The 12,292-nt window shown below is 40.7% G+C and overlaps 1 protein-coding gene across 4 annotated transcripts in view; it reads left to right on the top strand.

Moving 5' to 3' along the window:
* FHIT (fragile histidine triad diadenosine triphosphatase) overlaps positions 1-12,292 on the top strand; it is a 512,422-nt gene that overhangs the window by 492,606 nt on the left and 7,524 nt on the right. For all 4 annotated transcript variants that reach the window (XM_008503541.2, XM_030458483.1, XM_030458484.1 and 1 more), the window contains one exon: positions 11,812-11,915. In XM_008503541.2, coding sequence (XP_008501763.2) covers positions 11,812-11,913 — 102 coding nt within the window. In that variant the 3' untranslated portion in view covers positions 11,914-11,915. The remainder of the gene's footprint in view (positions 1-11,811; positions 11,916-12,292) is intronic.

The following is a 12,292-nucleotide window of genomic DNA, read 5'->3' as shown; positions in this document are numbered from 1 at the left end:
GACTTTTCCAGATGACTAGTTCTAAAATGTCTGTGTTCAAGGGTTTGAATGTTAATTCTGTCCAAACCAAATGATACGGAGTTCTGCATAATGAATAATAAATTGTTATGCAAATACTATCAATTCATGATTCCCATATAGAAACATGAGGCTGTCTGGGAGATGGTAGCATGGGTAGTGGCAACTGCTTTTTTCCTAGGCCATTTAATAAGATTTTTTCGATGTATTTTCAGTAAAACCACATTCCTACTAGTAGAAGCTATCAGCCTTAATTAACTGTAAAATGTATCCAGCTAAAATTAATTCTCCCCAAATTCACAGTCCCTTCACTGAAATTAATTGCAGAAAATTATATTCCCAGGCTATTATGCCATCCATATTCTTTAGCGTGGGCATTTTGTGGGTGCAAATGTGGTCTTATTGCCCAGAAAAAGAATTTGAATAGAAGGCCAAAGCTGCAGCTGGGAAGAGGAGCAAATAGACTTCTCCTCCTCAAAGTGAAGGCATCTTGTGCACCTCCACCTCCTGAAAAAATCCACTGTTATCCCAGTCTGAGTTTTACCAAGTACTCATATGTTCTTGTTTGATCTACTGCATGAGTTAAGAGGCTCATCTGAGGGATGAAGGATCCTCCTTAAACAGTACCAAACTGTTATTCACTTTTCCTCCTCTCCCTTTGTCTGGGTCTCCATCCCATACAGAACCTTGGACCGTGTTCTGCTATGGATAACATAACTTTGTGAAGTTTCTGAAACAGGAAGAAAATAAATCAGGCAAAACCCCATGTGATGTCCCTTAAGGGAGCTTCTTGTGTGAGATTATGGCAATTAACTAACTGGGAAAACTGGAAGAGGTGATTGACCATCAAAAATCTCCAATTCTGCTCCTATACCTGGGTCTAGTGCCATTCACAGTTATTAAAACATCAGGAAGTACAAGTGTCTACTGGGTTTTATAAATATTCTAGACACAGAAGATATTTTTTTTTTTACTTTTACTGCTACTTTAAGAGATGAATTCGCAGACTCTGGGGCATTTGCCCTTGACAAAACTTTTCTGGTTCTTATGCCACTAGGTCAGTGGAATATCAATAGATTCTTAATGCAGCCTGTCTTTTGGAGTTTCTTTCATTTCTCAGAGCAAAAGTAAATGTCATTCATATTGGCAAGTTATAATGGAAACACTGAGATACTAATTTTAAAAAACATACACAACTTCTTTTAAATAGTCTTGGTCTCCCTCTTGTGTGTCTTCAGTGTGTCTATAGCAATTACCAGGTTAGATATCACTTAAGATGCTAGAAAAGGTCATTTTGTTGTCTTTTCTACCCCATGCCTCTGTGAAATATTCATGGTACAGTTCAGGTATTGGGACTGGGTTTAATGTTTCGTGGCACCACCATCTGTTTTGTTGTTGCAGTTGTTGAGTCTTTTTCCCCTTGGTGAGGGGTGAGAGAGCAGGGAGGCAGCTGTGAGGGATGCTGGCATGTGGGTCCAGACCTCATTTAAAAGGTGAGCACTGAATCTGCAGAGACAAGAGAAGCTCCTCTAATCCAAGCTATTTTCTTTTCAACATTAAAAAGTCCTTCTGGTGAAGATGTGCCATTATGTATGTAGATCATCAGTGCTAGATAGTCTCTATGTCTCCTCATAGGCTATAAAGCCACATTACAGTAGGCTTTTATATTATATGTAAAGTTCATTTATATAACTTAGCACAGGCATTGAAATAAAGCTCCTCACTGAGACAAATGGTATTAACAAATTCCAGGGATGTATTCTGTAGAGTTTTCCAGAGTATTGCAGTGACTCTGTGGCAAAGGGCAGCTCAGAGAAAGGCTAAACCTGCAAGAGGATGCAGAGCACCAGGAAGGTTTTGCCCTGACCACTGACCTTGACTGCTGGATCTTGGAACAGTGACACAGGGACCTCACAGGAGTTGTGGGTTTCCCATAGATGCATTCTAAACTCCCTTGTGATTTTATTAGCACTATATGAGGGTGTTTGGCCCATAGTGTTTCACCAGGATTTTTCAAATCCTTTTTTTGATCTTCTTGCTCTTTTTCAGCATTTCCCTCTTACTGCTGTTGATTTAAATGTCATGACATTTTAAACATGACTTATTATAACAAAACAGGACATAAAACAATATGCTGCATAATAAATGCAACCGTATTTTTCGGAGTGAATGTTAAATGAGAGCAATTTATTCTTCAACCTATTTCAGTACCTACTTACTAGAGGGTATAGGCTGCTTAAATCCCAGGGAGGCAAGCTCAGAGGCGAGATAGCCTTGTGTGTGCAAGGCTGAAAGATAAAGAAGTATTTGAGGGATGCCTGGGGGAAAAGTCTGTCCTCAGACTGTAGCTTCATCCAGGAGTTCTGTGATTGTGAGAAAACAGACAGGACCGTCCAGCGAAGGTCTGCTGGAAGGAGAGGGATCCCCTGAGAAATGCACACAAAAGCAGGCTTTGAAACCCCAGTGGTTTGCTGCAAGCATGTGATATGTGTCATTCTAGACAGCTGAAGTCTCCTTAAAATCCTCCTACAGTCAGTGGAGAGAGTGACTCAGAGTATCTTACTCCAGGACACAATGCCTGGATGTTTTATTCTTATTTTCAGAAAGTGTTGGTAGGGGTGAGGACTTGTTTAATAGAAATAAGCTAGCTCCCCAGAGAAGAAATCTGCTATGGTCGTTGTGGGCTCTTTCTGCGGTTCCCAGAGATGTGGTAAAGGGGGTGAGGGGTGATGGAGATTCCCCCAGGAGATGGGGATAAACTCACATTCCCCTGCACACTAAACTGGCTCCGTGCTGATGCCATGGGACCTGAAGTTGATTTCTTTTGTGCTGGCTGAAAAATGCAAAGAAAATAAGTAAACCAAATCAACCTCCCTAACACGCTTGTGACTTGGCATGTCATGGATCTTATTGAGTGTGCTCAGAGTATGGCAAATATTTGTTGAAAGGTAAGAAGATTAGCAGGGAAGTTCTGACTTTGAAACTCTCTGCATCAGGAGCCAAAATACATCAGCCTGATACACCTCGAGGTTATCTCTGCTCTTGGAGTGGGACTTGCACAACACTTTGCAGCTCTGACCTTTTAGGAAAAGGCTTTCAGTCAAGTAATGCATGCACCTGCATGAAATTTTTGAATCACTAACTCTGTCCTTGATTAAAGTGCTTTTTCTTGATTAAAAATAGCCTTTTACCAAATAAGTAATGTTGCATAGCAGGCTGTCCACACGGGATAGCTTTTCCTCCAACATTATCACATTGATGACATTGCCATTCCTTACCCAGGTCTCTATGCGAAGCATTTCTCTTGTGTAGCAGCCCTGTCTAGCAGATGTCATGAGGAACCTCCCCACCACCCAACTTTCATTCCCAGGTGAAGAAGACTACAGAGGTGTTTAGAACATTATCTGCTAACTAGGAGGCTAATGGGCATGGTGAAAATGTGTCCAAGTACATTTATAAATTCTTGCCTGGATTTGTATCAGGCTCTAAATAGCATTTCCTGAAGTCTTTGGCAGGACTTCTTACCCCCCTGGATATTTCCTCAAGTATCTCCTTTGTAATGTGCCCACTTTCCAAGAATTTTCTATCAGTTGGAGCCAAACTGGAAGCCTGTCAAAATTTGAGCTCTTCGGAGTGCCATCTACATTATTTCACCAAATGGTGAATGTTTTCTATACAATCATCATTCTGTTCATGGGCTCTCTTGTCTTTTATACTTTCAGAAGTTAATTTCCTAGAGTGCTTTTTATATTTCTTCTTTTTCTTACAATATTTTAATGCAGAATAGTTAGAAACTAGTGTTTGCAGAGTGTATTTTACCAAAGCACTTGAACACACACGCTTAAGAGTTTTACTTAACCTTTATGCGTGTGCTTCCACAAATTTCTCTTTATCTAAGTGCTTTGCTAAAAAGGGTGCATCTATTCATATATCCATGTGAAATGTGAGGTTCAAGACTTTCCCCAAAGCACAATAGAACTGACAAAAACATTCACAGTCACAACGACAAAGAGTCAACAGGAATAAAAAAAAAAAAAAAACAGACCACTCTAAAACACAGCTTTGCTAAACTGAGATTTCCAATGGAACTGATGCTTTGCAGTAGTAATATCAGCATCTGTGAGGTACCAGTGTGCTTTGTGTGGAAGTGGTAAAATATTTGGAGAATGATTTTTCCAGCAGATAATTTTAAAAAATAGTTGAATATAGAAATGCAGGCAACTTCGGCTTGTCCATCTCCTGAAATAAGATGGATTTAAAGCAACAAGTGAAAAACTCCAAAATCAGGGATTTCTAATTCCTGTAAATGTAGATATTGGTCTGATATAGAATCTCAAGCAAAGTCAGCAGATGAGAAAATTATAGGATGTGGGGTTTTTTCTGCAGTGTTCACCATAAATTAAAGCAATTAAATTACAGCAGTCTTGTAGCTGTAATTAAATATGGAGATGGACGCAGAGATGCAGAAGGTGCTGAACTGCCTGGGCTGCTCAGAAATAGCTCCTGATCCCATGGTAAATGATGAGGGACAGCCAGGCCTCTAGAACCATCTTAAAACAATATGTTGTAGGTCTTCAAGAAGGACCATGCCACACTTGTTTTCTGTGGTTTTGCCTTTCCTGGGGCCCTGGCTGGAGAAGTGGCAGGGGGGATACCCAGCTGGGGCATGCCCAAGGTCATGGGAGCTCCTGCAATGAGTAGCCCTAGGTAAATAAAACAGGATTTAGGACCATTTGGTTGCAGCATCCCTTAAAGCTGCTGTGTGGAACTGCTGTTGCATCCCTTATTCTTCCTTTTTTATATTGCTAGCCCAGTTGAGACTCAAACCAGAACAGAATACAAGGGGGATGGAGACAGAATGCAGAGACTGGCAGAGGAGGCTGCCCAGCAAAAAGCTCACACTCATAATAGCAGCAAATGTCACATTTAATTAAATTTGAGGAAGAGATGGAAATGAAGTCTTACTGTGAGAATGTAAACCAAATATAAAGAGAAGTAAAAGGAAAGCAAGTACTGGGGGAAAGACCAAAGAGGACAAGACCAGAGAGAAAAGGGTAAAAGAGGCAATTCAGAAACTAAGCTGATGTAAAGGCAATACGAGAGGAGGTGCAGGCGGACGGAAGTCACCACAAGGACATCCTTAGTATCACTAAAGGAATAAGGAGCCATAGTCTGCTCAGTCCTTGGGTTTTTCTGCCACATGGTAGGATGCTCAGGATAAACCTTGCTCCACCTCCCATATTTGCCTGCCAGAGTGCAAGAATAGGGCAGGATGTGCTGTGGGTGGGTGTTCATCACACAGCTCTGGATCCATAAGGGAGCTGGAGGAAGTGGTATGTGTAGCAGCCCTGGGAAGTTTTTTGTCTCTGGAGAAGGGTTCTGCTGCAGAGATGAGAATTTCAGCTGCCTCATGATTCATATGTTAATCTGATGCTGAACTTTCTATCACTCAACAGATTTCATTAAAATGTTAGATTTCTGTTTAGAAAAGATACCTGGGTATCCCAAGGAGTATGGATACTAATGAACACCACCAGCTGGGTAATATCTAATGCTGGCAAACTGCTGGGAGAAGTTAGTTTTGTTCTGTGTTTTATGTTGTTGGGGTTTTTGTTTTGATTTGGTTTTGTTTAGTTTTATTTGTTAGCTGCTGGTTTTGATAATCTTATACCTTATAATTGCCAAGACAGTTGAGTTTTGTTGTGTTGCAGCAGTTTGGTAAAAGTAGTCTCCATCACTATTATTTTTCTTTTAGTGAAATGCTTTGGAGGTTATAAACTCTTAACTATCAACAGTAAATATTCATGGAGCATGAGAATAGTGCTAACTAATGCAAAAGCTTTTTTCCCCAATACTTTTAGCTAGTGCTCTATAGTAACACAGTTGCTTTTCTGCTGGTGTTATGGCATGAGTAGAACAAACCATAATACAGATGTTACTTCATGCAAGAGCCAGTCCTAGAACCAGGTCCCCTATAGTCTGCAGCATTGAGAATTCTGGGCTTCTCCACAAAGTGCAAGACAGAGATGCTCCCTGATGTGAATGTGTTATAAAACAATTTTGTGTTTCCCTTAAGAATTGCAGTGATAAAAATGTGGACCATTCTGCAGCACTAACAACTTTAATAAAATAACATAAAGCACAGCTGTCAGGTCTGCCAGCATCTCATACTGGGAGACATGAGTGAGAAAATGAACACTTTTCACAAGTAGAAATATTCAAAGAGCTTCACTGTTTACAAGTAATCAAGACTGACAGTCGTAGATTATTGGTGGAAGAGCATTTTCTGCTTGAGGTGAAAGAAGAGGATAATTTATCAGGAAGCCCAAGAAGTCAGACATCAGTAATGATCAGCTTGAAGAAGAGCATATCTTAGAACTAGTGCATTTATTTGTACTGCAAGGCAAGAAGATGGACTAAGTTATAAACCAGATTCTTAGTGCTTGACGAATGTTGAACAGATTCAGTCTGTAATTTGCTGGGCAACGGCGATGAGAGAATTGCCTAATGTGTGTCTTGGTGCCTGTTCAGAATATTAAAAGAAAAAGTTAGTGTGATATAGATTCTCTGAAAATACTTTTCATACTCTGCTATCCTATCAACTCCTTTTGGAGTTATCTGAGCTATCTAATCTGCTTCCTTACCTTTCGTTAATGCTTCTGAGACACTCAGAGACATCTCACAAAGATCCATCCCTTGTGTGTGGTATTCATTGTGTCTGCCAGGATCCTCACCCAAAGCTTACATTTCCTTTTTCTTTTTCCTTTTCCTTTTTCCTTTTTCCTTCTCCCTTCTCCTTTTTCCTTTTTCTTTTTTCCTTTTTCTTTTTTCCTTTTTCTTTTTCCTTTTCTTTTCTCCTTTTCTTTTCTCCTTTTCTTTTCTTTCTTTTCTCCTTTTCTTTTTCTCCTTTTTCTTTTTTCCTTTTCTTTTTTCCTTTCTTTTTCTCCTTTTTCTTTTTCTCCTTTTTCTTTTTCCTTTCTTTTCCTTTTCTTTTTCCTTTTCTTTTTCTCCTTTTCTTTTTCTCCTTTTCTTTTTTCTTTCTTTTTCCTTTCTTTTCCTTTTCTTTTTTCCTTTTCTTTTTCCTTTTCTTTTTCTCCTTTTTCTTTTTCTCCTTTTTCTTTTTCTCCTTTTTCTTTTTCTCCTTTTTCTTTCTTCTTCTTTCTTTCTCTTTCTTCCTTCTCTTTCTTCTTCCTTTTTAACCACTTTAGCTTCCTAATTCTCTTTTCTTTCTCCTTTTCTTTTCATACTCCTTGTATTTTTTTGTATCTCTTTGACCCAGCTTTGGCTAACATTACCATCCCATTGCTGGGAACAGACTGTGCTTCCCTGTAGCCAGATGAATCTCTTCTAGAGTACAGCACTTCAAGGTCCAACCAGGTGTTCCAGCAGAGATTCACAAATAGTGCTCTGAGCCTATAGCCCTCAGGGTTGACTAGCCTGGATCAGTGCTATTGCTCAGAGAAGGACTGACTTCTCTCCTGGCTAGCTCAGGACTGAGCTGGGCCTGTGTCTTAGGCCTCACCTTTTATTGGCCCCCTAATCCTGCTCATGCGCAGTTGGGCCCCACCCTAATCAGGCACAGGTGGGCTTAACACAAGCTCACGCCCACTACCTGGCAATTAGTGGCACCTGGTTGCCTCATTTCACTACACTTCCCCACTCTTCTCCTGCTCCACATCTATGGCAGACATGGGCTTCAGGGGGGCCAAGTTTCCTGTTGCTCACCCAAGAGTGTTTGGCAAGAGAGCCCAGCATGCATGCAGAGCTCTGCAAAAGCCACTGCTTGTGGCCCCATCACCCCAGAGATGTTCCTGAAGGACCCTGAGCAAAATCTGTCCTCTACACTTCATTGTTTTTCACAGAAGTGACTCCTGTAACCTCACCTTGTGCCATTTTAATCTCAGTTGGAATAGCACCTGCTTATCACTACTGGAAAGGGACATATTGGCTTGGGAAGGGATTCTGAAGGTGAGCAGTTTCTTCTGGAGGTTTTTATTCCAAGAACAGTGGCTGTTGTTCAGGGGCCTTCAGGTAAAATGAAAGCCGTGTCCCAGGAACTGTGGAAAGGGTAGGAAAAATGTTTCTGAGAGGATGTGGATCAGTCAGTCTCCACCAGGAAAATCTAGGCAAAATGTCTCTCACAGAAAAAGATGTCAGATGGATGATACGGGGCTCTGGTTAAGGTTTTGTTGTTTGTTTTTAGAGCTTGCACAAGTAGAATTGTACAGAAAGTATCAAAGACTTCTAGAGCTCATCTGTATTTGAATATCTGAGTAAGGATGTCAAGTTCTCCATCTTTTTCTGACTGAAGAGAAAAACAAGGGGAAATCACTAGTTTTTACAGATAGATAACTGGCTAAAAGAGGTATTTTTTCCCTTTGCTTTGAGCAGAATCTTGCAGTGTTTTCCAGGTACAGACCATTGATTCCCCTGTATCATCCAAACTTTCAGTAGCACATCAGATGTTTGTAAAGAAGCACAGTTGGGACTTGCATGTGTGTCTGCATATGAACACACTCCAAGGCATGGAAGTCCCTTAGAAACAAGTATTGACTGTTATATTTGTTTCCCACTTGAATTCTAAATCAATACAATTTAATGCTGAAATATGTATGTTCTTCCCTGAAAGTAGCTTTCCAGCTCAGCCAGAATACTATGGAGACTGTCTTAATCTCTTTTTAAAAAAATAAGAAAGTTTAAATAAAGTGGTTCTTGCTTACTGAGGCCTTCACTTGGAAAGCTGAACCTGGTTGAAAAGTACCTTACATAAGAACACATGAAATAACCCATGAAATAACCAGCTGACACCGAGCCCTGCGGTGTTCCCAGTATCTTGCCACCAATTGAAACCACTAGCAGATATTAAGAGAAGATTTGAAGAACTGGGCAGGTGCCCAGGTGGGCTCCATTGTGCTCTCCAGCTTCCATTAATTTGTGGTGTGTTCAATAGCTGAACTAGAGGTGGCACCAGAAGCCCCCAGTACCATTTCTCGGTACTGTTGATCTTGCATAATGTTTAGTATCCAGAACACCCTTCAGCAAGGTTATCCATAATATAATGGGCTTCATAGTGGCTTGGAATATGGTTTGGTTTGTAGTGGAGCTGCAGGATGGTGGTAGCAGGGAAGGGCAGGCAGCCACCAGAGGCAGTTTTCCAAATCTCCACATTGAGGGCTAGGTAATATCAGAAACTGAGTGGCACTGTGGTGATAACTGCTTATTGCTCTTCAGAAATTATTGACACAGCAAGAAGCTTGGACACAGAATAGTCCTGGTATCCTGCTTGCAAAGACCTGGACATTTTATGCTGAAATGTTATTCATCTGTATGTGACTTGAACAATGAATATGTTGGTCATGGCAGTGAATTAAAACTGCATTCTGTTTTTCATCATACCCCAAAAATGTGGATCTATCTTTTCAGGAGGAGCAGCAGGTAAATGCCTGTGGTGCAGAGCAGGGCAAGGCTGTGCCCAGAGCTGTTGGGCCAGGCTGGGCCTTGCTGCAGGCTGGGTACCCAAAGCCAGGGCTGCTGAAATAGGTTGGGTTTCCAGGCAAGTTACAGAATTCATTGCTGCTACTCCTGTGTCTTTTTTAACCTGAAGTCAAAGATAGATTATTTTTAAAGGTTAGCAGTTATGTAGCAAAAGAAACCTCCTTTCCCAGCTTTGAGAAGTCATTGTGGTCTGTGACTCCACACAGTTTTAATTTAAACAAGAACAGCCATTTCAGGATATGCTTCCTTATTACTGTTCACCTGAATTTCTTTGAAAAGGGAAAATAAAATAAAAAAACTTCATGTCAAATCCCCATTTACTGGTCTCTCACTGGGCTGTCCAGAAACAGGACAGAAAGGGAGAACAGCAGCCAAATCATGTCACTAAAAGCACTTCTTGCAGGTTAAACAAGGAGACCTTGAGAAACATGGGCTGCCCTCCCTTGCCTTCTGGCTGTTTCATGCTGTATCTCCTGCTGGTGCTAGGTGGAATGAGCAAGACACTGCCTTTTTAGAAAAACAGCTCACACCTCAGACAGATAATTGATTTACCACCCCTTGGCTCATCCTGGTGCATCCCCTTGGGAAGTGGAAGTGCTCATGGAAAGTACAGGGTGTTGTATGCTCTTTCCTATAGTTCCCTCTCTTCACCAGCTCAGCTGTGGTACCCGTACACTATATAGGTGTGGACAGTGGGTGAGAGCAGGCACATGGGCACAAAGGATGCATGTGGCAATGTACGCACTGTATCTGTTCCTGCCTTTTTCAATCCTTCTTCATAATTCTGTAGCGTTATTACAAGATGGATTTATAACACATCCAGAGCTAATTTAACAATGGAAGTTTGTCCTCTGATAATCAAACAGTAATGCACTTTAATTTGCCTCCAGCTGCTATTATCATATTGGCATGAAAGGGAGTAGCTTTCTAATGCAGCTTCTTCTGCTGAGCAGGAAGAAACCTGTGCTGCAGAATGTAAAACTACATAGGGCTACAGCTGGCAGCAAAATTCCGAGTGGGAGAAACACAGCACAAACAAAAGTATTTGTGAGTTGGATGAATGCTAATGATCATAGTTTATTGCTAAACATGCCACATACAGTAATGCAGTTTGCTTGGCAGGTTCAGTATTGCTTCATCCTTGTTTTTCATTGCTTCATCCTCTGTACTTAAATTTATTCAGGAATAAAAGGTTTAAATTCTTTAATTTCATACTTTGTGACATTAATGAAAAGCTGATATTATAATTTTCTTCAGAAGCACTGATGCTGTTAATACAATCTGTACCGTGCTCTGTACCTAGAGACACACTAAAAATCTCAGTCCTTAAACAATTAATGCAAATGTTTCTGCTGTCTCTTGTAAAGGGAGTCTCCTCTTGATGAGTGGCAGGCATCCTTTGAGTTGACATGTGTAGAAATAGCAAGGCAAGTGCTGGCACATTATGGTTACCATGAAATTGAACTCCCATCTATTGGAGAGCAGCAAAACCATCAGCTTCTTCCCACTTCTGGAGAGGCAAATGATGTGTTTGAAATTGTTGTGTCTGAGATAGTAGCACTTAATGCATATGGAATCAGACCTATTTTTGTGGACACATCATGCAAGGTGGATACAAAAATCAACTCTTTCACACACTTTTGATAATTTTTACCAGTGAAATACACTTGTGCTTAAAAGAACGAGTTTTATTTCTAGACTGGGGCTGTGTCTCACTTTCAACAAGGGCAAGGAAGGACTAATAACTTGCATGCAGGGAGGGAATATATTTCTTCTGAAAACTATTGGTATAAATTGCCAGTGTGAAACAGCTGCAACAGGGCTTTGTTATCACAATAGGTCTTTGATGGGAAAGGTGGCCCCATGGGCAGAGGAAAAGCCAGAGAAAATTTTACATGAATTACTGACAAGGTGCCCAGGCAGCTTCTGCCTTGCCCACTCCACGGAGGTAATGGGCACTTCAAAATACCTGAGTGTGTTTGTTCTCCTATTATCCACAAGCTTTGCATCAAAGACTCACAAGGTAACTGACCATCAACTCACAAAGGTGAACTCTATCACTGCCTATCAATCACAAGGCACCTTTCATCATCATCATCATAAATCCATCAGAGCCAGTGTTAACTACTGTCACTACTTCAAATTGCTAACCTTCAACCTTCATCTCTTTATCACCAGGTCCCTCCGTCCTTTGGACTCATGGCATAGTTAGATTAGTTGCATGCAGACATGCCCTTAATTTGACAATACAACTGCAAAAATATCAAAAAACTTTTTTCTCTTCTTCTCTCAAAAAAGTTGCAACGACATGACAAAGAGGATTCCCCTGACAAGTGGAGGACAGAAGAAGAAATGGCAGCTGAAGCAGCAACCCTGAAGAAGTATTTTCAGGAAAATTAAAGGTAACAATTACATATTAACTTACTCCTGCAACATCCAAAACTCTGTCCAGTCCTCCATAGGCTTCTTAAGGACAGAGGAAGAATATGTAGAACGGAACAAAAGAAAGGAAAGCTCTCAGGTTTGTGGTGTTTCCAAAAAACATAGCATTCAGTGGATAAAGTATCATTCTGCCTCTTGAATAAATCAGCAGCATCCTAGAGCATTTAGTTTCCAGACAGCAAAAAATAACATATCTGGAAATCAGAATCACCAGCAGTTACTTCAGAGTAATGTTTAATCTAATACACGCTCTCTGTGTTTTCAGAACAGAAAACAGCCTTGGTACCTCTATGATGAGATAAAAATTGCTGTGTCTGTGTCCACCCAGATACATGTA

Source organism: Calypte anna, chromosome 12 (genome assembly GCF_003957555.1).
Source record: "Calypte anna isolate BGI_N300 chromosome 12, bCalAnn1_v1.p, whole genome shotgun sequence".
In the NCBI taxonomy this organism is placed as follows: domain Eukaryota; kingdom Metazoa; phylum Chordata; class Aves; order Apodiformes; family Trochilidae; genus Calypte; species Calypte anna.
This window is presented reverse-complemented; position numbering and strand designations above follow the sequence as displayed.